The sequence below is a fragment of the Bos mutus genome, chromosome 27 (genome assembly GCF_027580195.1).
Source record: "Bos mutus isolate GX-2022 chromosome 27, NWIPB_WYAK_1.1, whole genome shotgun sequence".
NCBI lineage: Eukaryota > Metazoa > Chordata > Mammalia > Artiodactyla > Bovidae > Bos > Bos mutus.
The window spans coordinates 25,963,862-25,987,687 of NC_091643.1; the positions used below are offsets into that span (position 1 = coordinate 25,963,862).

Consider the following 23,826-nt stretch of genomic DNA (forward strand, 5'->3'; position numbering starts at 1 on the left):
TTCAAAGGTTCAGAGACAGTCTTAGAGATAGGTGTTGATTTTTTTCCATAGAAGTGTGAAAAGGAAAAGAAAAATGTTAACTGCTTGATACTATTAAACCTGATCACAAGATTATTTAACCATTAAAGACTATCCATTTTACAATCACGTATTTCTTAGAAAAAGTATATTCTCCATATCTCCACATGTTGAATAATAAATATGCTCCACATTTGGAAAAAAAGCATTACTTAAAAAAGCAAATTAGCTGTGATTAATAAACCATCCTTCTGCATCAGAAGGCTTAGCAACTATGTTCACCAAGTCTTAACCCTATGCCAGCCAACGTCACAAGCAGTTATGTTTATGCGACAAAACAAAGTATGTTTATAAGCAACTAGTGAAAAATCACTGTGAATACACTTAAGTACTTGATAATGTAACTTTATAAAATGATTCTTTTCTTCTATCTGTATTTAAAGCGGTCACTTACCTGTATTCAAGGCTGTAAATAGACTTTTTCTTGAAGGATCTAAAATATAAGAGAAATATTAGATACACATTTTACAGGAAATATTACACAATAAACCATTTTACAAATAAAGCTCCCCCTCTCAAGCATAAAAAGACATTCCAAATAAGATCAAAATGGTAGTTTAATGGTTTAATGGTGATATTATTCATTGTCACCAATTAAATATGTTAGGACAAACCACAGTGTTTTTTCAATTCAAGAACTGCTGAAATTCAAATTCAACAGTACTGAATTTACACGTGTCTTACATACTTTATGCTATTCCACCACTTACAGATCAGGAAAAGGGCCAGACTTTATGAAAGAAAGTCTCTTCCTTCAAATGGATATGATATAAAATTGTTAGCAGGGGAATTCTTTCACAATGTATATATGCATTAAATCAAATTTATTATAATTTTCATTGTCAATTATACACCTATAAAGCTGAAAAACAAATATAACCAGGAGTCGTGACAGGCACAGAGCTACAAAAGTCAGTCACGAGGAGATCATGAGCACGTTTTCCTGACATTATAGAGTCATTTCTAGGGCAAAGCACCAGCAGATCAGTAAGAACAGTTGCCACATTCTATCCATGGAATTTTACAGAGACAATAATCTCTCAAAATATGTGGCTGTTGTAAATGGAAAGCATTGATTTCCACTCAAGTAAAACCTCTGTGATACAAAAGCTCATAAATTCAATAAAAGGGCATTTTAGAATACTGAGGTTCTCTGTTCTGTAAAGGTATCCGAGGAATCAAGCTATTCTAACTCTGCAAGTGGCCTTAGTCTCAAAGTTAGACATTTTCTTTCCAGGTACCAGTGTGTGTGCAGATCACGAGGCTTTATCATCCATCAATAAAAAACACAGATTTCATAAACTGATGTCATCCCATCAAGGGGTCTTTTGATGCCTCAGAAGTTTATTTAAGACCTTGGAGAGATGAGAACCTGTTGGCACTTGGAAGAATCTTTCTGCCAGTATCTGTACCTATTCTCTCTTGAATTCAATAGAAAAGAAAAAATGTTGGTAAATACTAATAGGTAATCAGCCTCAAGTTACCACAGGAACCTTCACATACATACATCTCTCTCTCTCTCTCTCTCTCTCTCTCTCTCTCTCACACACACACACACACACACACACACACACACACACATGTTGAGAAGGACGCAGAGCAACAGACACACTGCTTTGAGAGACTAACACCTTTCTGGAACGTTATTTAATGACATAATAAGAAGTTCCCAAAGATTCATACAGTTTAACTCAGTGATCCCTCTTGTAGGGAAACCTCATGGATATAACTAGAATCTGAAGCAATGAACAATGTTCACCTTCAAAGATGTTCATCCCAGTATAAGGTGCCACAGTGAAAGTCAGAAATTGTGTTCAGGAACCACAGAATTAGAAAACAGGAGACACTTTCATAGTCATTTAAAATGAAGATGCTCTCATGACATACTACTAAATTAATAAAAAACAGCGCAGCACAAGAGAGTGTACATACCATGCTCTGAGTTTTCTTGAAACAAAAGGAAAATGATTACACATGCAAAAGAAACGAACAGGAGGAAATGGAGCGGTTATTCGTGGTCGATGGGATGAAGGAGAACTGTGTAACTTTCTGTGTTTTTTAATCTCTCTAATATAAATATGCCTCACGTATGACCGCTCAAGCTTCTCATTCACAATTATTCTTTCAGCTAAACAATCTTTCAGTTCACTGAATAACAACTGTTAATGTGCTTCAGCTCCACTGTGATAAAGCTGCAAGAGAACATTCCATATAAGCAGTGGTCCCCCAACCTTTCTGGCACCAGCAACTGGTTTCATGGAAGACAATTTTTCCATAGACCTGGGGGCAGGGTGGCGGGTTGTTGAGGGGTGGAGAGATGGTTTAGGGATGATTAAAGTGCATTACTTTTATTGTCTCTTTATCTCTATTATCATTACATCAGCTCCACCTCAGATCATCAGGCATTAGATTCCAGAGGCTGGTGACCCCAGAAGTATACACCACTTATGTTGTAAACCTGAAGATTAACCTTCATAGTTGCAGCAATTACAAAGTGAGTGATTCATAAAAGAGATAAATAAAGCGGTGGGGTGGCGGGGGTGAGGATAACATGGTTGGACCCAAAGTATGAAGTAAACCATGCATTTCTATGCCATTACTATAGATCGCCACTTTCACATAATTTAACTCTGGAAGTTTTATTTCTTATCACCTTATAGCTTTTCTCTATCTGCTGATTTCTGTGTATCAAGTTTTAGCTACAGAACCAGCAGACTCTCAGAACAAGAAGAGCTTCCCTCAGTATAAAATCTGTTATGGCTTTATTTCTCAGACTTTTTGTAAATAAAAGTCCGATACACTGTGAAGCTGTCAACATTTTAACCTCCTACAAGCCAAGGATTTGAAAAGCCTCATCTTCCTCTTCTCTTCACCAGGAGGTCCCATACCTTTTGGAGGAGTTTTCAGAAAGTGCGTGTGACCTCTGGGTACCAAGGGCTTCAGATATAGGGATGCTGAGGAGCCATTTTGAAATGCTGGTTTTGGAGGTTTTTCCTCATATTTGATGACAGCGGCATTACCAGCTAGAATAGAACAGAAAAGTGCATTTCAGTTGACTGATAACCACAGTATGACTCTTCCGTGACCTATCTGTCCCCCTTGAATTAGCAGGTGTTCACTAAGCACCTACACCACCTGCTGGTCGTTACTGGGTGGTGGGGATACAAAGACAGACAACAGGTAGTTCCTGTTCACGGGGATGCAGGGTAAGATGTAACCAGGGTGATCACACATCCTGGCACAGCCCAAGTTCATGCCTCAGGTCCAGGGCAGCTGTCATCCCACATGAAACCTGGGAGGTGTTTTGGTATCCTCGGGGGTTCTGGAACCAATCCCCCATGGTACCGAGGGATGAGTATTATCCTCAAGCTCATCTGTAGCTGTGAAGATGAGATCAGGTTCTGACCCTTCTCCGCTGCCGCAAGAAGCTAAAGCTCCAACATCTGCCCTAGAACAAAGGTGCCTAAGCCTCAGAATTGAAACAGAAAATGGAATTCCACCTAAATAATAAAAGCATCTCCTGTATTCCATGCAAACCTTTCTTCTCTCACTCACACAGGAATTAACTCGGGGTTGGGGGCGGGGGGACGTTTCCAGGCGTTAAAGGAACTGAATAAAGGACTTTTGGAGCAAATTTGAGACTAGCCACCTGTGCTTAGACTATGCTGTAATTCTGAGTCCATGACAGTTAACTAGCAAAAGGAGGCTCCTGCAGAACCAGACCTACACTATTTCCTAGGAGGAGGTCAGAGTGAAGGTGACCAAATACTCTATTCTAGGTCTGATATGTCAATGGTCCTGGAAAGGATGTCTGCTATTTTGCTAGTCTCTGATTTTGCTTCTCTGTCTTCACTGGGACCCTAAAGGCAATTTTGGCATTATCAAAAGACAGTGACATTTGGAAATAAAAACACACCTTTAAAAAAATCGATAATTTGTAACTCGATTGTCTACCAGAATGAAAATCTGATACCATGGAGTAACCTGTAGACAAAGCCTTCAACAGATGCCTTGCTTACTTGTATTTCTTCTTTTGCACAGTAATGACTGGAGCCCCGGGCAATGAAAAACTAAGTATCTTTCAGTTACATGAGACAACTGTGTAGAGTGTATGTTTATGTAGGTTCTCCCTAAATGAGAAATTTCTCTTCATATTTATAGCTTCCCACTGGATTGAAAAAAAAAAAAACCCAAATCTTCTATTGTATCCTTAAGGTTTATAAGGAGCAGGGGAAGAGGCAAGCGAAACAAAGAAGCAGGGTCTATTTCCTGTGCTCTGAATTCAGTAAGAATGCATTTTCACACTGCATTTTTGGGAAAGGTGCACTGGGCCCGTAATGAGGTCCCATGAAACAGTGTTCCCGGCTCTGATACGGCTGAGAGGACTATGGACACTTTAGGAACATAACCAGCACCCCCATCACTTACTGCACTGTTTCTGGCTGAGTGTTATCTACATTTCAGAATCACGCTAAATGTCCAAAACCTTAAAGGAAAGGTTTGGAAACAATAGTATCGGCATGTAAAGATAACACAAAAAGCTGTTTCAGAGACTTGCCTGGGTGGCTCAGTGGTAAAAATCCACCTGCCAAGGCAGGAGTCACAGGTTTGACCCCTGATCCAGGAAGATCCCACCTTCTGCAGAGCAACTAAGTCTGTGCATCACCCCTCCTGAGCCTGTGCTCCGCAGCCTGAGAGCCACGACTCCTGAAGCCTGTGCTCCTAACAAGAGAAGCCACTGCACTGAGAAGCCTCCGAGGCCAAAACCAAACAGTAGACCCCACTCACTCCAACTAGAGAAAGCACCTGCGGTGACGAAGACCCAATGCAGCCAAAAATAACACATAAAATTACATATATCAAAAAGGCCGTTTCCAATTTTAGTAAGTGGTAATAAAAACAGAGAGAAGAGCAGCAGCAGTGACCTAATTAAAAGGCATCAGTATGTCCTTTCATTCTGAAATTCTCTTCTTAGTTCTCCAGAAATGAATAATCTTTGAAAAAGTTCACTGTCCAGGAGCTCGGCTCCTACAAGGAATTTTAACAGCGCTGGCTTGGCTCTTGCTGAGAGGTTACCATGTTACACATAATGCTCAAGAGTGTACACACCGCACTTTGCCCTTTTCTCTCCACATCTCAGAAGGGGTAAAAGAAATCAAAAGAAAAATACTTAGAAAGTTTTATAGTTTTTTCAATTCCCATAAAAGTTAACCTTTTTATCCATTTCCATACAAACCCCCGGCATGTTTATGTCACCATATACTTACTGGGCTGGAGGTCTGATCATTCACAACCTGGTTTCCAGGCTTAATTTCCCCCTTTGCCAACCCAGACTGGACTTTTTAATCATTTGTTTCAAAATAATTTTCAACACCCAATTCTACCCATCCAATTCCATTCTAATTATTAACACTTACAATCACAAAGGTCTTTATCACCAATCTTGATCCCTTTCTTCACTTCACACTTCTGCAAAGGGATGAGATGTCAACCCTATTTACTAATATTTATAAATTTGAAGACAGAAATTTTTGCCTAGGCTAAACTGTCCAGCTCTACAAGAGTCCTGAAGGATGTCACACTTGAACCTGGTGAAGACTTGCCATCACTCTGCCCTGATCAATGTCAAGTCCCCCCTACAGGGAGCCATCTGTTTGTTCTTCCTGTGCCCAGGTAACACTTAATATCAGGCCCAATCTACATAGTCTTCCCTCCCGCTGACAAGTTTCTGTCTATTTCCTATCCTTTCCAATTCCCTTATTCCCTAGAACGTGGAGACTGCTGCTGCTGCTGCTGCTAAGTCGCTTCAGTAGTGTCCAACTCTGTGCGACCCCACAGACGGCAGCCCACCAAGCTCCCCCGTCCCTGGGATTCTCCAGGCAAGAACACTGGAGTGGGTTGCCATTTCCTTCTCCAATGCATGAGAGAAGTGAAAGTGAAGTCGCTTAGTCATGTCCGACCCTCAGCGACACCATGGACTGCAGCCCACCAGGCTCCTCCGTCCATGGGATTTTCCAGGCAAGAGAACTGGAGTGGGGTGCCATAGAGTTTTCCAAAGCTGACAGGGAGCTAATGTAAATGTTAAACACTAAAGATATGACTACTATAAAATTCAACATAACTTTTTAAAGAACCGATGGGGAGTGACTTCATAGTCTTAAAGAAACAAAACCAAAGTGTCATAGAGCATGTCTTTTAGAATTTCATATAAAATGGATATTGGGTTTCAATCAACATTTCCATCTACACTAAATCAAAATCTATGAAGGGAAGTGAAAGACGTTATTGGTATCAACCATGTATTACAACAATCTGGATCTGAGTCTGCCTTTTCTTGACACATTTTGAAAGCTATATTCAGCAGCAAATAAGTTGCCTATTCAAATTTTGAAAAATTGAATTTAACTTACAGACATATTATAAATTCATATGATAGTAAATCCACATGTTTTATTTCTAAGTTTTGAACATAAAGACTTTCAGTTTCCAAAGGACTCGGTAAGAGGATTTGTCATGAAAGCAAAAGTCTTTTCTCATGAGGGACAATATTCCCAACTCAGTCATGTGCAGAACAGGAGGCGCTGGGGGCCAGGTGTCTCACCGCCACCCTGGAGGCTCAGTCCTGCCGGCATGCGATCGCATCAGTGTTAACACATGAGGGGCAACATTCCCTACGACAAGGATAAAAATGAGCTTGACTTGGGGTACAAACACACACACACACACACACACACATATATATATACACATACGCACACACTCATATAAACACACACTTCCATTTTTATGTGACATATATAAACTCACACACATATATGCACATATGCACACACATAAACACATACACTTCCATTTTTATATGACATACATAAACACACACACACACACACACATATGCACACACTCACAGACACACACATCTCTCTCTCTCTGATCATCTACTATACATGCCCCCTTCATTCTCTCCCATGTTACTAATGTGCTGACCTGTGACCAACACTTACACATCCCTCAGTTCTCTAAAGCTCTCCTCTAAGCTGGCCTGTCGCTTTCCAGTAAACCCCAACTGGAAGGACGACCTTTATTACAAGGCACGATGCCTTGAGAATATTTCTCCCGCCTTCTATTTCAGCTGGGCAGCCGGCTGGGTATGCTGAGAATGTCTGCATTTCCTCTCGCCTAGAGTTATTATGTCCCAGTGATAAACCCTTCAGCGGCACAAGTTCCAACAGAATGACGGAAGCACCTTAGTGTCGAGGAAGGGAATGGAGCCTGTACTATCTGAATCCTGGTCCTGACTGGGCCACTGCCCAGCTGTGCTGAATCGTGTCACCTGTCTACGCAGGAGAGGGTCTGAACCCCTAGTGTGCAGACAGCGCAGACCCCCACTAACGGGCGCGGGGTCCCTCTGAGGCCAAACACCCAGTGGGAATTCTCCCCAATACAGTGCTCCAGAAGGCACAGCCACTCCGTGACAGCTGGTTTGTAGACTCGACGTGTGAGGTCCCACGAGTGATCGCCCATGCCTCAGCCAGGTCTAATACACACCGTTTTAGAACTGCCCCCATGTTGTTGTCAGCCCTGGTCTTAGCTGCCCTGATTATGCCAGAGTAACAGATGCTCGTGAATCCTTCATTTCCCCACACGCAGAATGTGGTTCAAGTGAAATGACAGAGATGACCGAGTCTACAGATAAAATGAAGAGATTTCCAGAGAAGTCCAAGCACAAGGAAAAAGATTTCCCTGCTAGAGAAAGGCTTCCACTGTTCCAAACTGTTATTTGAGAACTAACACTTCACACCACACTCTAGCGCCTGCTCCACGTTAGTTTTTGTTTTTGTTTAAAAAACATGTATATACACACGGAGCCAACCTTCTGCTTGTTTTCCGAACTTTCGATGAATCAGCTTAACACTTCCCACTGCGCCAGATCCTCTGCCCACCTGGCTTCGAATCAAATCACGACTTAACGTCCAAGCTCTCAAATTCCAAACGCAAAATCACCCAACCCTGTACTAACAGGAAGGTCTCAGACACAGTCCAGAAAAGAATGAAGACAAAACACCAGTCTAGATGATAGTATTTTCTTATTCAATCGTCCATTCGGATGTGCTTAAGTACTGGGTATGTGCTGGAACACGGGGCCAACGTATGTACCACCTGCCTTTCACCGCCTGCCTCACCTCAGGCAGGCTTCAGTGGTCAAACCCACGCTGGGTTTGCTCTGAACCTGGAAGCAGCTGGGAAAACTTTCACTGCTGTCCGGGTGATTCTCACCAACTGACCGGTATTGGCAGGTGACACAATACCCACTTGCCATTCAGCAATGAGGACGGGACTGAAGGCGAGTGAGACAGATCCTTCTCTCCATCACCTTGATCCCTGCTCCAAACACCCTTCTTCCAAGCTATTAGGTACCATTTTATCATCATGAAGAAAACTAAAGGTAGGCAGAAGCCTTTGCCGCCGAAAGGATTTAGGGGATTTAGGACAATCTGGGTCTCCCCGCCCATTCATCAGGTGAGAACACTGAGGCTAAGAGGGTGTGAGACTGTCCAGCTTCCATGAGTTAGTAAGACAGCTTGCAGGAGTTCAACTCGGATGCTCTTTTCTACCGTACCATGCCGCGCGCACCAGGGCTGGCCGTGAAGGTGAAGGGAGAGAAAGCTCCATGTCTTTAGTTTACCTTCACCCGTTCCGTCTCCCAGACAGTGCAGACAGCTCAGGCGTGCAACCTTTCATTTCCCCTTGCCATCTGTCTCTCAAAAATAAATGTGCTCATCATGCTTTTCCGGCCAAACTGGAAGGTGTAAGACGCTCTTGGGCTTCATATCTGCTAATATGGCAAAATTCTTGACTCCCCTGAGACCGCCTTCTACACTCACACAAAGGTCCCTCAAACCTTCCCCTCTTTACAAGACCTACACTATATAACGTATTTTTATCCAATGATCTTAAAAACTGGACCTTAGCTCTCTGAGTCTGGAAGAGCTTACAACATTTAACCTCTAAAAATGAGCATATTTGATACAGAAACTACCAGATTAAATTTTGTACTAATATATGTTAAAAAAAAAAATCAACACTGTAACTTTAAAAATTTTCTATGCTGAAAAGAACACACACAAAGCACCTGCTGGAACCCCCACAAAAGAAATGTTTATTGTCTTATACATTTTGATTCAGTTGCTTTAGAACTTGGTCGTGTTATTTCTCTAGCATCCTTAAGCACGGCAACCCAGAATTTTCTAAGAGCATCTTGTCATCTCAGAAGCGACTGCACTGACAGCATCACATCACAAAGAGAGGAGCAAACAAAGCAAGGAAACGTTCTTTAAAAGCATCCAAAGGCTTCACCCCAGAAGAATTTAAAACACAGATCGAAAGGTTATTTCCTAACATGACCAGAAATCATGATCGTTCCATGATCATTATCAGAAATCAGAAACACTGCAGCTCAAAATGATTTTTTTCACGTTTGAAGGTAATTCCGAAAAAACACACATTTTAAATATTTTTAGATAGCATATAAGTAAAAGCATTAAAATGTGATGATTTGATTCTAAGTCTAGGAAAGTATTTTCCCTATACTCACACAACGACTGGGCAAACAAAAACTACCAGTTGTTTCATCACAAATGAGACCATTAACTAGTCTTTTATAAAGTAATCTCATGTGCCAAGAACATCGACAACATTGCTGAATTATATTTAATCCGAGTTCCCAAACACAAAACACACAATAAAATTGGTTCTGTGAAGAACTATTCACAACTTCAATATAAACATGCCCGAGAAATACCACAATTAACAAATTACGAGTTATAAAGATAGCAATTGAGAGATACTAAGTCAATTTATTGAAGGAAATTTAAGCATGCTTACAAAGAAAGAATCAAACCAGAAATCGTCGACCTACTTCTTTTGCCAGTAAACGTGGCTAACAAAGGAACTATACAAAGGGTGTAGGATCCCAGAACCAGCAATGTCAATAAGGTAGCATCGTAGTGCCTCTCTGAGCCGGCTGGTGCGGAGAATGTAGAATTGATAAATATTTTCGAAGACGCATCCGTTTCTGTACAGCTGCGAAATCCTCCTGGTATAGTCATTTAAAAGGATCACAGCAAGCTCAAGCAAGGAAAACTGCAGCCATGTTCACGCTCCTATTCCTCATGCTTGCTCTTAGTGAATTAGAATGGAGCAGGGGAAAAAAAAAAAAAAACTAAGCTCCCAGGCACTACACAGAACAGATTAAACCGGCTAGTGGATCCATCTAAGAAAGAGACTCATTTGAACGCTTCATCTGAGACAGGGACACACAGCCAGTAGACAGGCTCTGTGGGTCCACGGGAAGCCCCTTTGTTAAAAGACAAAAAGGAACAGACAAAAGCACTGTGACACCCTCCTTGGGAGTGTCAGACGCGGTCCTGAGCGGGGCCGTGGCAACATGGCTGTCGCTGGGGACGCTGGGCAGTGGCTCTACGGATGCGCCTCCTGCCAGGGTCACAAGCGCCAACACTACACAACCCTCCAGGCCCCCCTGAGAGCACCTGGGTGCTTCTGTTCAGGTGGTTTTGTTTTTAACATTTCCTGTTACAAACAGAGAATGCTGCAAATGCAATGACCTTAAGGGAATACACATGTCAATGACCTTTTCAAATCAAGAGTCAACAGATAAACGCAAACCCTCTGATCTGCCACGACTTCAAACTTCAAGTAGCAAGTGGATAACGGTCCCATCTCACTGCAAGTAACATATCCCAGGGTCCCTAAAGTTCCTATATACAACTATTTACTCTCATAGGAGACCAGATCCTGCTGCTAAGTAACCTCTTGGAAATGTGCTCATTCTTTCAGTCATTAATTCCAAGTCTTAACCATAAACTTTCTCAGTTCTGTCACATGCTGGCTGAGTGCCCTTGGACCAGTGACAACCTCTCTGAGCCACAATTACCTCGCGTGTAAAATCAGGGTAATGGAAGTTATTTGAGAAAAAAACAGAGAAAGTATGTACAGTAACACTGTAAGGTGCTCCACACCCAGAAGGTTCAATAACATGACTCCAATCTGTCCTTGTCCTCTCACAGAAAGAAGAAACTGATTCCCTCTAAGGCAGAGAGAACTCCCCTCCTCCCCACCACTCCCTTATTCCTTGTTTTATCTGATATTCTAGTTATCCACGTAAACATGTTCTTTATCCTCAACTATCTTTCCCAGAGGGACAATTTCTCTGATATCTCATATCCTTCCCAGCATCTACAGTGCTGCTTATATACAGCAGGCACTCCAAAATTCCTCACATTTGTTAAATCCATGAGCTACTGTTGAAAGAAATGAAAAAGGAAATGAGCAAATAAACACTAAGACCAAATACATCTTTTGAATGAAAAGGATAACTCAACTTACTATTTAAGAAAATAACTCTATGTCATTTTATACACAGAAAACAAAATTCATACTAATTGAAAATCCCCCAAATATTCTGTTTAAATTATTTAAAACTAAGCTTGAAGTTAAAATATTCACTCCTAATACATTGAATCTAGCATCCAAAGTTTAAGATTAGGAAATACAAACAAACGAACAAATGGTTCTACAAAATGCAGCCGTTTACAAAGCAAATGAAACTGAAGTTACCTATTTTTCTGATTTCCAGTTGGGTTCCAACAGTTCCTAGATCACTTTCTTTCCTTAAACAAACAAACAAAAAAAACAACCCACCACCACCAACAATAACAACAAAAAAAAACACCCACATGCCTTCAACAGATAAGTATGTCAGTGTTTCCTAGCACATTCATCAAAAGAGAATGTCGTTGAGACAACTTTCTTCTCCTGCCAAACTTTTTTTTAGCAATTCCAAGGGAGAAGCGGGATGTGCATTTTTTCCTAAATCACAGAATCAAAAATCCTGATAATTGGTAGCTCATTAGATTTCTCTCACAACTACAGTTTCAACAGGCCCCGAAGTCTGACGTAAAACTGACTTACAGTTGTTGCTGTAAGTGCTCAGCTCACTGTGGACGCTGGCGACAGAGGAGGCGCTTTCTGTCCTCCGCAGCGCAGGGTTTTTCACAGACGCTTTGGGTCTAGGAAGCAATCTGGGCAGATTCACACGAGATGGCTGCGCTGTTTTCAAGGATGCAGGTTTTCCTTGGGGATTGAAAAAAAGACAAAAAGTTTCCACGGCTATTCATTCCAAAAGCTCTAAGCTTGTAAACCCGAGCTCCTACATGAACAAGTGAAAGTGAAGTCATTCAGTCGTGTCGACTCTTTGCGACCCCGTGGATAGTAGCCTGCCAGGCTCCTCAATCCATGCAATTTTCCAGGCAAGAATACTGGAGTGGGTTGCCATTTCCTTGTCCAGGGATGAACAAGTGAGTCAAGATGTAAAATGAATATTCAGAATTACGCAGGAAGGATTCCTGTGATCTTATAACAGTGAAGGAATTAACTCGGGTCTTCTGTGACATGGGCTTCCCTGGTGGCTCAGATGGGACACTCAGGAGACCTGGGTTCCATCCCTGGGTTGGGAAGATCTCCTGAAGAAGGGAATGGCTACCCTCTCCAGTATTCTTGCCTGGAGAATTCCATAGACATAGGAGCCTGATGAGCTACAGTAGTCCATGGGGCCTCAAGGAATCAGACACGACTGAGTGACTAACATACATGCTTCTGTGACACAGAGTCATTTGAGACAGAAACTTTTGGCAATGTTGAAATCAAGGGATAAACAAATTGATATGACTTCCCACAATACTGTTGATTTAAAAGTAAACAAATTAGTGTGTTCACACACTAGGCTACGAGATAAAAACTAGGTGAAAACTAAAAAACAACCAAGATAGGAAGGAAGAAGTCCATTTGAGAAAAACAATTCAAAAATACCTAATGCCTAACAGCAGGTGGTGCTATATTATTAGCATTCTTTTTTCATCTGTCCTTTTCATCCTTGGGCCTCCCTGATAGCTCAGTTGGTGAAGAATCCGCCTGCAATGCAGGAGACCCTGGTTCAATTCCTGGGTTGAGAAGATCCTCTGGAGAAGGGATAGGTTACCCACTCCAGTATTCTTGGGCTTGCCTGACTCTTCCCCCAATGCAGGAGACCTGGGTTTGATCCCTGGGTTAGGAAGATCCCTTGGAGAAGGGAAAAGCGGGAAAAGCTACCCACTCCGGTATTCTGGCCTGGAGAATTCCATGGAAAATACAGTCCATGCAGTCGCAAAGAGTCAGACACGATTGAGCGACTTTCACTTTCATCTTTACTCTTTATTTGCCAAACTTAAATGGTTCTCACTCAAACTCCTAGCTCTTTTTTGTAGCAAGAACATCTACTTTTCTATAAGACATGTATGGACACTTCCCGTTCTGTGGCATCCTTGAAACCACACTATCCTGATGCTTCCTGAACTTGGGCATTTCCTAAGTCCATGCCTTGGCTCCAAATTTTTACACATCCACCTCTCCAGGAGAGTCTATTGTATCTACTTTAACCACTGCCCTATCTCGATGAACCCCAAATTCTCACCTGCAGCTCTGTCCTCCTGAATTTCAATGGCACTCACATTTTCATTTTCTTGCTGAAAGTTGTAACTTGGGCAATTAGACAACCTCCTACCTACTAACGTTAATCGTAATTAAATTCTCCTTTTTCCCCACCCCCAAAACATTGGAATCAGCTTTTTTCCCCCATCAGATTCTCACATTATCTAACATTAAGTCTCTCAACACCACTAGGATCATACAACTGAAGAATGTCAAGAGTTGAAAAAGACCTTAGCTGTAAATTATCAAGTTACATATTACCAATGTCGCCATAAGAGAGGAAAGTAGGTTTTCCAAGGAGTAATGCTCATTGCTTTGTCCCAATTATTTCACTTATAAAAATCTCCCCTTAACAGAAAAGAAAGCACTGAAGTACTTGAGGCCTGGCATCTAAAGTTCTCCTGTCTGCAGCCTCAACCCTGGGCTGACCTCGTACATAAATGTGAGCCCTGCTCCAGGCATCCTGGTTTTTCCTCTGACACCAGGAGGTGCTATTCCAATCCATCAGGCACATCATTTCTTCTCAAAAAGTTCTCCTCCTCTCAATCTAAATGCTACAAATCCTTACCCACTCCTTTAAATGTTGCCTAAATAACTGTATTAGACTTTAAAGTTCTGTCCTTCCACCCTTTTCAGCTCCATCATGTTGATCTTCTGAATGTGAAAACTAAGGTCAGGACCCAACCTATAATCTGTAATTCCCCATTATCTATGACCTACAGCAGTGGCGCTAGTGGTAAAGAACCTGCCTGCCAATACAGGAGACATAAGAGATGTGGGTTTGATCCCTGGGTCAGGAAGATCTCCTGAAGAAGGCAATGGCAACCCACCCTAGTATTCTTGCCTGGAGAATCCCACAGACAGAGGAACCTGGTGGGCTATGGTCTATGAGGTCACAAAGAGTTGGACATGACTGAAGCAACTTAGCACCACCCAGTGTTAGCACCATTATCTGCAGGATGACATTATTTTTAATCCCTTAATTAATATTTAAATTTAAAGACATAAGAAGCAGCTCTAGGGTGGATTCCTAACCAGTTCTTTCTCGAGTGCTTCACATGCGCTTACCTCTCTACACACACACCCATAGACACACATCTTTTTATTTTTCCAGGACTTTTTACTCTGTTCTTCTCTTCTGTCCATCCCTGTGAATACAATGGGCTTCTTTCCCTCCAGTCCCCAAACTCTGCCTAGTGACTTACAAAGTGAGTTGACGAGAATCACCACCTCTTAGTGAAGCCTTTCCTTCCTGGTCATAGGAAACACCATCTTCCAACAACACAAGAGACGACTCTACACATGGACATCACCAGATGGTCAGTGCTGAAATCAGATTGATTATATTCTTTGCAGCCAAAGATGGAGAAGCTCTATACAGTCAGCAAAAACAACACCAGGAGCTGACTCTGGCTCAGATCATAAACTCCTTATTGCAAAATTCAGACTTAAATTGAAGAAAGTAGGGAAAACCACTAGACCATTCAGTTATGACTTAAGTCAAATCCCTTATGATATACAGTGGAAGTGATAAATAGATTCAAGGGACTAGACCTGATAGAGTGCCTGAAGAATTATGGACAGAGGTTTGTGACACAGTATAGGAGGCTGTGATAAAAAAAAAAAGGCTGTGATCCCCAAAAAAAAGAAACACAAAAAGGCAAAATGGTTGTCTGAGGAGGCCTTACAAATAGCTGAGAAAAGAAGAGAAGCAAAGGCAAATGAGAAAAAGAAAGATCTATCCATTTGAATGCAGAGATCCAAAGAATAGCAAGGAGAGATAAGAAAGCCTTTCTAAGTGATCAATGCAAAGAAACAGAGGAAAACCATAGAATGGGAAAGACTAGAGATCTCTTCAAGAAAATCAGAGATGCCAAGGGAACATTTAGTGCAAAAATGGGCACAATAAAAGACAGAAATGGTATGGACCTAATAGAAGCAGAAGATATTAAGAAGAGGTGGCAAGAATACACAGGAGAACTATACAAAAAAGATCTTCATGACCCAGATAACCACGATGGTGTGATCACTCACCTAGAGCCAGACATCCTGGAGAGCAAGGTCAAGTGGGCCTTAGGAAGCATCACTATGAACAAAGCTAGTGGAGGTGATGGAATTCCAGTTGAGCTATTTCAAATCCTAAAAGATGACACTGTAAGTGCTGCACTCAATATGGTAGCAAATTTGGAAAACTCAGCAGTAGCCACAGGACTGGAGAAGGTCAGTTTTCATTCAGATCCCAAAGAAGGGCAATGCCAGAGAATGTTCAATCTACTGCACAGTTGCACTCATCTCATATGCTAGCAAAGTAATGCTCAAAATTCTCCAAGCTAGGCTCCAACAGTACCTGAACCAAGAAATTCCAGATGTTCAAGCTGGATTTAGAAAAGGAAGAGGAACCAGAGATCAAATTGCCAACATCTGATGTATCATCAAAAAAGCAAGAGAATTCCAGATAAACATCGACTTCTGCTTCATTGACTATGCTAAAGCATTTGACTGTGTGAATCACAACAAACTGTGGAAAATTCTTAAAGAGATGGGAATACCAGGCCACCTTACCTGCCTCCTGAGAAACCTGTATGGAAGTCAAGAAGCAACAGTTAGAACCGGACATGGAACATGGACTGGTTCCAAATAGGAAAAGGAGTACGTCAAGGCTGTATATTGTCACCCTGCTTATTTAACTTATATGCAGAGTATATCATGTGAAATGCTGGGCTGGATGAAGCACAAGCTGGAATCAAGATTGCTGGAATAAATATCAATAATATTTTCTTGGGCTGCAAAATCACTGCAGATGGGAACTGCAGCCATGAAATTAAAAGACACTTGCTCCTTGGAAGAAAAGCTATGACCAACCTAGACAACATATTAAAAAGCAGAGACATTACTCTAACAACAAAGGTCTGTCTAGTCAAAGCTATGGTTTTCCCAGTAGTTATGTATGGATATGAGGTATGGAACATAAAGAAAGGTGAGCACCGAAGAATTGATGCCTTTGAACTGTGGTGCTGGACAAGACTCTTCAGAGTCCCTTGGATTGCAAGGAGATCCAACCAGTCCACCCTAAAGGAAATCAGTCCTGAATATTCATTGGAAGGACCGATGCTGACGCTGAAGCTCCAATACTTTGGCCACCTGATGCAAAGAGCTGACTCATAGGAAAAGACCCTGATGCTGGGGAAGACTGAAGGCAGGAGGAGAAGCGGACAACAGAGGATGAGATGGTCGGATGGCATCTCCGACTCGATGGACATGAGTTGGAACAAGGTCCCGGGGTTGGTGATGGACAGGGAAGCCTGGCGTGCTTTGGTGAAGTAGGCATTGTCCTGTGTCCTCTGTGGAACGGGAAAGACTTACGCTGGGACCGTAAATTGCCATTAGATGGGAAGGGTGGGGTGGGATGACAGAGAGACTTGTGAAAATGGGAGGGGCCAGTCCATGGGGTCTCAAAGAGTAGGACACGCCTGAGGGACTGAACTGAACCTCCTTCCTGGACACTCCCGTCTGAGGGCAAAGGACCACACCTTCCTACTCAGATCCACACTTCTGTTACAACATCTGTTTCAATGTGCCTCTCAGACTAGTCTGTATGGCCCGTGAGACCAGGAAGAGAACTGAATTCAATTCTGCTCAGGACATAGCTAAGCGTCTAGCGTGGAGTGAGTCTTAATGCTTGCTAAATGAATTAACTTTTGTTTTGAGGCCAAGAGTATGGTGGGGGGAAAATAGTTGGGAAAGGACACAGACTGTTGGCTCTCAGATGCATAAGGCCCAAGGATAACATCAGACATGGTGACTAGAGTTGATATATAGTGCTATCACTGTAGCAAAATTGCTATGAGAGTAGAACACACATGTTCATACACACATGGTAAATACATGAGGGAATGAGGTTTAACTAGATGGTAGCAATCCTTTAACAATGTATATGTATATAAATCAAATATCTTACAAATTATATCTCAATGAAGCTATAAAATACACATAGAATTTTAATGATAACAGTAATGGAGCTAGTTTAAAAAAAATTTTAAGGGGGAATTCCCCGGCAGTTCAGTGGTTAGGACTCCATGCTCTCATTGCCCAAGCGCCTGGGTTCAATCCCTGTACAGGGAACAAACCACATGGTGTGGCCAAAAATAAAAAAAAATTTAAAGGCCAAGAGTGAAGGACAAATTTTAATAATCTCTTCTCTCACCATCTACACTGAAGCATTCAACACTTAATCAATTTTTATCAGCTTAGCTGTCCTTCGTTAATAGACTCTTCACTCTATCAATTAAAGGGGGACTTTTTTTTACATTCCTTATAATAATTAGCAGATAACAGATATTCAAGTAGCCATTTGACTTTTTAATGTATTTTTGACCACTGATTTTACTTGCTCTCAGGAGGGATAAACAGATTTTACAATATAAATTTACCAAATTGCTGCTCCTTCAGCAAATTCGTTCTAATCAGCCGTTATTATTGGAAACAATGAACAAGGCTGGGTAAGTGACAGATAAAAATTTCTGGGCCACCGTCGCAATGCAGTCAAGGCTCAGCATGTTTAGAAAATTAACCTTTTTTTTTTTTTTTTTTTTAAGAACAGGTTGTCTCACAGCATTGTTTCCGAAAGCATCAAAGGTTTATAGACACTTCTCCGTGTGTCTCAGAATTACTACACACCTTTACCCTCTGATTCCAACACACAGCCTGGCACAGAAGCAAGCTTACCCCCAAAAGCCCGATTCTCATTCCGGAGAACTGGCCCCGCCCATTTTCACAAGTCTCTCTGTCATCCAACCCCACCCTTTCCATCTAATGGCAGTTTAAGGTCCCAGCCTGAGTGTTCCCCGTTCCACCATCACCCTAGACCAGCGGGCACTGAGGACACAGGACGATGCCCACTTCACGAAAGGATTACCCCACGGAAACTGAGACGCATCCTGACACTGCATTACTATTGCCACCTCCAGTTTATAGATTAGCAACCTACTCACGTGGCTAAATGGCTTCAGGGGTCCCACACCTATAACCAGCAACAGAAAGGGGCCGAACGCAGGTCAGTCCACCACCTGCCCACTGCTGCCTCTTCTGTACCTGAGACCAGCCAGAGCCCCTGCCCTTGCTCGAAGGCGAGCCTGCAAGAACGCTAAAAGCAGCAGGGCCAGCAAAGGCACCTCACCGCTTCACCCACCGTCCTAACGTTTAACTTAATACAAAGTTGACTGACAGGACCTGTAACTGGACTTGGATAAAGAAGCAGTAAAACATACACATCGTAGGCAGTATTACAGGGAAGACATGGCAACATCAGGCTGAACATCTCGGAGGAACCCAAACACCAAATTCCTCAACAGTGAAATCAAGACAGGACAGCTCCTCCAGTTCTGAAAAGATGACCATTACCAGTTTATGTCACGCCGTCTGACCTATCTCAGCTGTCAACCATAAAGGTTTAAGACCTTCCTACAGAGATATTACATGGGCCTTAGTGGTTTATTTTAAGCTCATGCTGTTAGCATCAGCCTACTTAGAGACAACAGATTTGTTCTGATTCTATCATGATAACCATCTTTTGTCCAAGAAAACCTGAAAAGAATAACACCTTCACTTTGCCTTAGACAGTAACACAGATTCTACTGGTTTTGAAACATACCTTCATCAAATAAGCAATTTACTTGGAAAACCACCTTGGAAAATCTGATTAATTATACTGCCTTTCAACAACAAAAAATCATTAAGAAACACCTTATAAAACTGAAAATCTGTAAGATATTTATTAAGTGGAAAATAGGACTGTGTTAATATTACCCAGTTTCCTTAAGTTTGTACTTATCTAAATGTTGAAAAATTCCAGAAGGATATAGAAAAAATTTATGGGCCTCTTATGGGGTAGAGACATAGGGGAAAAGAGAAGGAAAGTAACAGAAATGGGGGATTTTCCCTTCATACTTTATATACTTACATGTCACTCCATGTGAATTCTTTCTCACCATAAGTCTATTTTTATAATATAAAAAGAATATTATTAAAGTCAATGGGCTCAAACATTTAAACAGAAAGAGATACTCTAGACAAAACAGATTAACAACTAAAAATGGATAAACTGGACCAATAATTAAAGTAAGTAGATTCTAATAATCTTTTTTTTCCTGTACATCTATAAGCATTAGGTACTCTTTAATTCTTTAAATTTTAGTACAAAAAAGTCAATGCCATAATCGACACTTTTATGTGGTCAAGATGAAAAGCCACTTTACTACTGGAAAAATCTTCACAAAACCATAATGGTATGTTTCCTCTGGACTGGAAATTAAAGACAAAGAATGAACTCCTGAATGGCACTCCTTTGTTCTGACACTCATATTAAATGATGCATCCTCCAACAGGAGCTCCCAGAGGCTTCACAGAATGGAGTGTCCTCTCTCAGCTCCAACTTGGCCTCGTCCATTCTTTAAGGAAAAACCTGGGAAAGAATCTGGGTCCCACACAGCTCACAAAACACCTTCAAAGAAGTGAGAGCAGTTTCCAAAGCCACAGAAACATCTACCAGTTGAAGCAAGTTTTCACCTCTGAACTCTCAATGAGATAAGAATGAATTCAGCTTTAATGTATTTTTCACAAGACTGTTCCACACTGAAAAAATGACTTGCTGTTCTTTACATTTGGTGAAATTTACGGGTTTTGAAGATGTTGACAAAATTGGCTGACAAAAAAAACTTGCTTATTGTATTCCCTATATTAGAAGACAGATAATCTTAACAAAAATTTAGACAATGGATTCACACGAGGGGTTGTGTTACACATGTATTTAGTACTTACTTACACAAGGTAAAGTAACTGCAGATGGAGAGGGTGCTGGAAACATCTTTCTACAGAAATCACTACCAAACATTCTCAGGAAAAATGATTAACTTCTCATTGTATGAAAATGTTTGATTCTGTGATTTGCTTCACTAAGCAGGAACACAGGTGTCATGGGGAAGAAAAACAACAAGGTTGGAGTGGTGGGCAGTTTACAGTTGGCATTAAGTAGCTTAAAGTTTAAGATGGCATTAATGCCAAGCTAAGAACTTTAGACCTTAATTATGGGGGTGGGGTGTGAACAGGGGATGGGGGCTCTGCAGCTTTCTGAGCTCTTACATCGGAACTTGATCCTGGGGCAGCCCTGTAAAGAGCTGACGGAAGGGAAGAGTTTAAAATCAGGGGAACACTTAGGAAGCTAGTGCACTTGCCAGGGCTAGAGGCAATGGGGATTTTAACTAGACAATGAAAAGGAGATCACTGAGGTCAGTCTGGATATATACGCCACATATTAATATGTGCAATTTAAAATATAAATTACTATAGAAAGTATAATTATTATTAAGGAATGCAAGGGCCATTAACTACTAGAGCCAGGAAAACACCAAATATACAACATAGATAGTTAAAATACAAAAAACAACAAAAGAGAATATATTTATAGCTGTAATTGTAACTTGGGCTCTTTAAACACTACTATAAAGAGGAAGTGAGCTTTGGAGTAATTCTCTGTTACTAGGAATTATTATCATGAAACTAAAGTATGCTTACCCAAAGGAATAAAGAATTAACAATCAGTTATGGGAGAAAAATCATACATATGTCAAATTGCAGCCACAGACTCACTCTCAACCCGGAATGACCAAATTCTCTCATTGACACTAATGCATATATTTAAAATTTTGCTTTGAGGTAGAGTATTGTCTAAAAATTATTTAAACAGACCTGATAAGCTGCTTACAAAATACTGTACAGCAATCAACAGGGGAAAAAAGGAAAAGATCCTTTGCTTTAGCAACAAAAAGCAATTATACACGCTGACTTGTACACACATACTATTTCTATGAAGAAACCTGTCAAACAGTGTTAGTATGATGAAAAATCACAAAAGTGAGCAGCATAAAAGATCTGAATAAGTGGGACATACACGTTCATTCTTCTCTGAATTAACGTATTGACTCTTATTCCTAGATAAATCATGTCATTATTTTCAAAGAGAAAATTGGGAAAATTTTTTAAAGAGCAATTTAAACTAGAATAAGGAAGAATAGTCAGAATTTTTTAGAACATAAAAATGAGGATTGTAACTCAACAGCAACAGCAACAAAACTGATTTTAAAATGGGCAAAGCACTTGAATAGAACTTGCATAAAAGAAGATACAGTGGCCAAGAAGCACATGAGAAATTGCTCACCATCCCTAGTCATTAGGGAAATGCAAATCAAAACTACAGTAAGATACCACTTCACATCTATTCGTATGGCTATTATAAAAACAAGACAGAAAATAATTGTCAGTAAGAATGTGAGGAAATTAGAACTCTGCACTGGTGCTAGGACAGTAAAATGGTATAGCTGCTGTTGAAAATGGGATGTTGGGTTTCTCAAAAAAAATTAAAAACAGAACTGCTTTATGATTCTTCTGGGTAGTCATCTGAAAGAACTGAAAGCAGGACCTTCAGTAGATACCAGTACATCAGGTTCCTGCGAACATTATTCACAATAGCCAAAAGGCGGAAGCAATCCCAGTGTCCAGCAGTGGATGCCCGGATAAAGAACATATGGCACATACATAATTACCACGAAATATTTATTCAGCCTTTAAATAGGGAGGAAATTATGACACAGGCTACAACATAGATGGACCTAAAGACCTTATGCTAAGTGAAATAAGCTAGTTCCAAAGGACAAATGACTCGTCTTATGTGAGGTGCCTGGAGCAGTCAAATTCACAGAGAACAGAAAGGGGATTGCCAGGGGTTGAGGGAAGGGGAGGCTGGGGAGCTGATGTTTATTGGACAGAGTTTCAGGTGCAGAAGAGGAAAAGCTCTGGAGACGGGACGGTGGTGGGGGCCGTACAACAATGGGAATGGACGTCATACCACCAAGCTGTACACTGAAGTTGTTAAAATGGTAAATTTTCCATAGTATTTGTTTTACTACAATTTTTTTTAAGTTTAAAAGCGTATAAGGAATGTTACTAGTTTATTACAGTATAAAATAGTGAAACAGTCTAGTAATGGCAAAAACATATTTACAGATTAATAAACTGGTGTGTCAATCTCAGAAATACAAAAATTTAGAATAAGATAGTGGAGATACTTCGAATCAGTGAAGACACCTATTTGTGATATTAACATATATGAATTAAAAAACAATTAAAAGTGAGAAGCAGTATGGTGTAGTAAAAGTAAAAGTCGACAATCTGGAGTCAGAATTGTCCAACAGTTAAGTTGTGTTCAACTTTGCGAGCCCATGGACTGTGGCATGCCAGGCTCCTTTGTCCCCCATTATCTCCCGGAGTCTGCTCCAATTCATGTCCATCGAGTCGGTGATGCTATGTAAACACCTCATCTTCTGCTGCTCCCTTCTCCTTTTGCCCTCAATCTTTCCCTGCCTAGGTTTAAACCCAGTTCCTCTATGCCGTGTCCTCATGCATAAAAGAATGTGGGTGATTATAGTGGACTCATTTCACAGGTGCTTGGGACATTTAGATGAGTTCATATTTTAAGGGCTTAGAATAGCAACTGGCAGATAGTTAAGTGGCATATAAATAGCAGCTACTAGTTCTCATCATACACCATAAATATTTATAAAATTGGATTAAAAAGGAAACTAAAACCATACCAATTAACCATAATAATTATATGTCTTTCAGTTGTGAATCATAAAAACACGAAAAACTACAAGATGTGACTATAAAAAAACAGAAAAATTTCTAAATTGTTGTATGCAAAATAAAGTCATACAATGAAACACAAGCCAAAGGATGACAGATAATATCAAGTCAGTAACAAAGCATCATATGCCCCAAAACAGTACAAGATAGCAAAAGGTCTAAACAAGAATAAATTAAAATAGAACTCTTTTTTTTTTTTCAATTTAACCTTATCGCGTCTAACATCTCTGTTTCCCCAACTGGCACTCCTAATCTCCATTTCTATTGCTCATCTTATAGAAAGCTTCAAATAAGCCAAATACTTGCGTTCCTAACCATTCTTCAAGTTATGGGTAACCATGTGATCCGGTATGTGCCAATAAGACTTAAAGGTAAGAGTGCCAGGGGGCAAGGTGCTCAGTAGGACCTTTCCTTCCTGATAAAGGTAGGCAGGCATGTCAGGAGAAAGGCCGGTCCGCTCAGCCCACCGCTCCCAGCCTCTGCCCAGCAGCAGCAGGACCTTGGAAC

At 41.0% G+C, this 23,826-nt stretch overlaps 1 protein-coding gene across 2 annotated transcripts in view; it reads right to left on the bottom strand.

Annotated features, from left to right (window-relative positions):
* MTUS1 (microtubule associated scaffold protein 1) overlaps positions 1–23,826 on the bottom strand; it is a 189,047-nt gene that overhangs the window by 81,369 nt on the left and 83,852 nt on the right. Inside the window, exons 4-6 of one of the 2 annotated variants that reach the window (XM_070364160.1) lie at positions 12,070–12,231; positions 2,967–3,101; positions 473–511 (exon numbers count right to left, since the gene is read on the bottom strand). In XM_070364160.1, coding sequence (XP_070220261.1) covers positions 473–511; positions 2,967–3,101; positions 12,070–12,231 — 336 coding nt within the window. The remainder of the gene's footprint in view (positions 1–472; positions 512–2,966; positions 3,102–12,069; positions 12,232–23,826) is intronic. The other variant, XM_070364161.1, reaches the window with a different exon arrangement.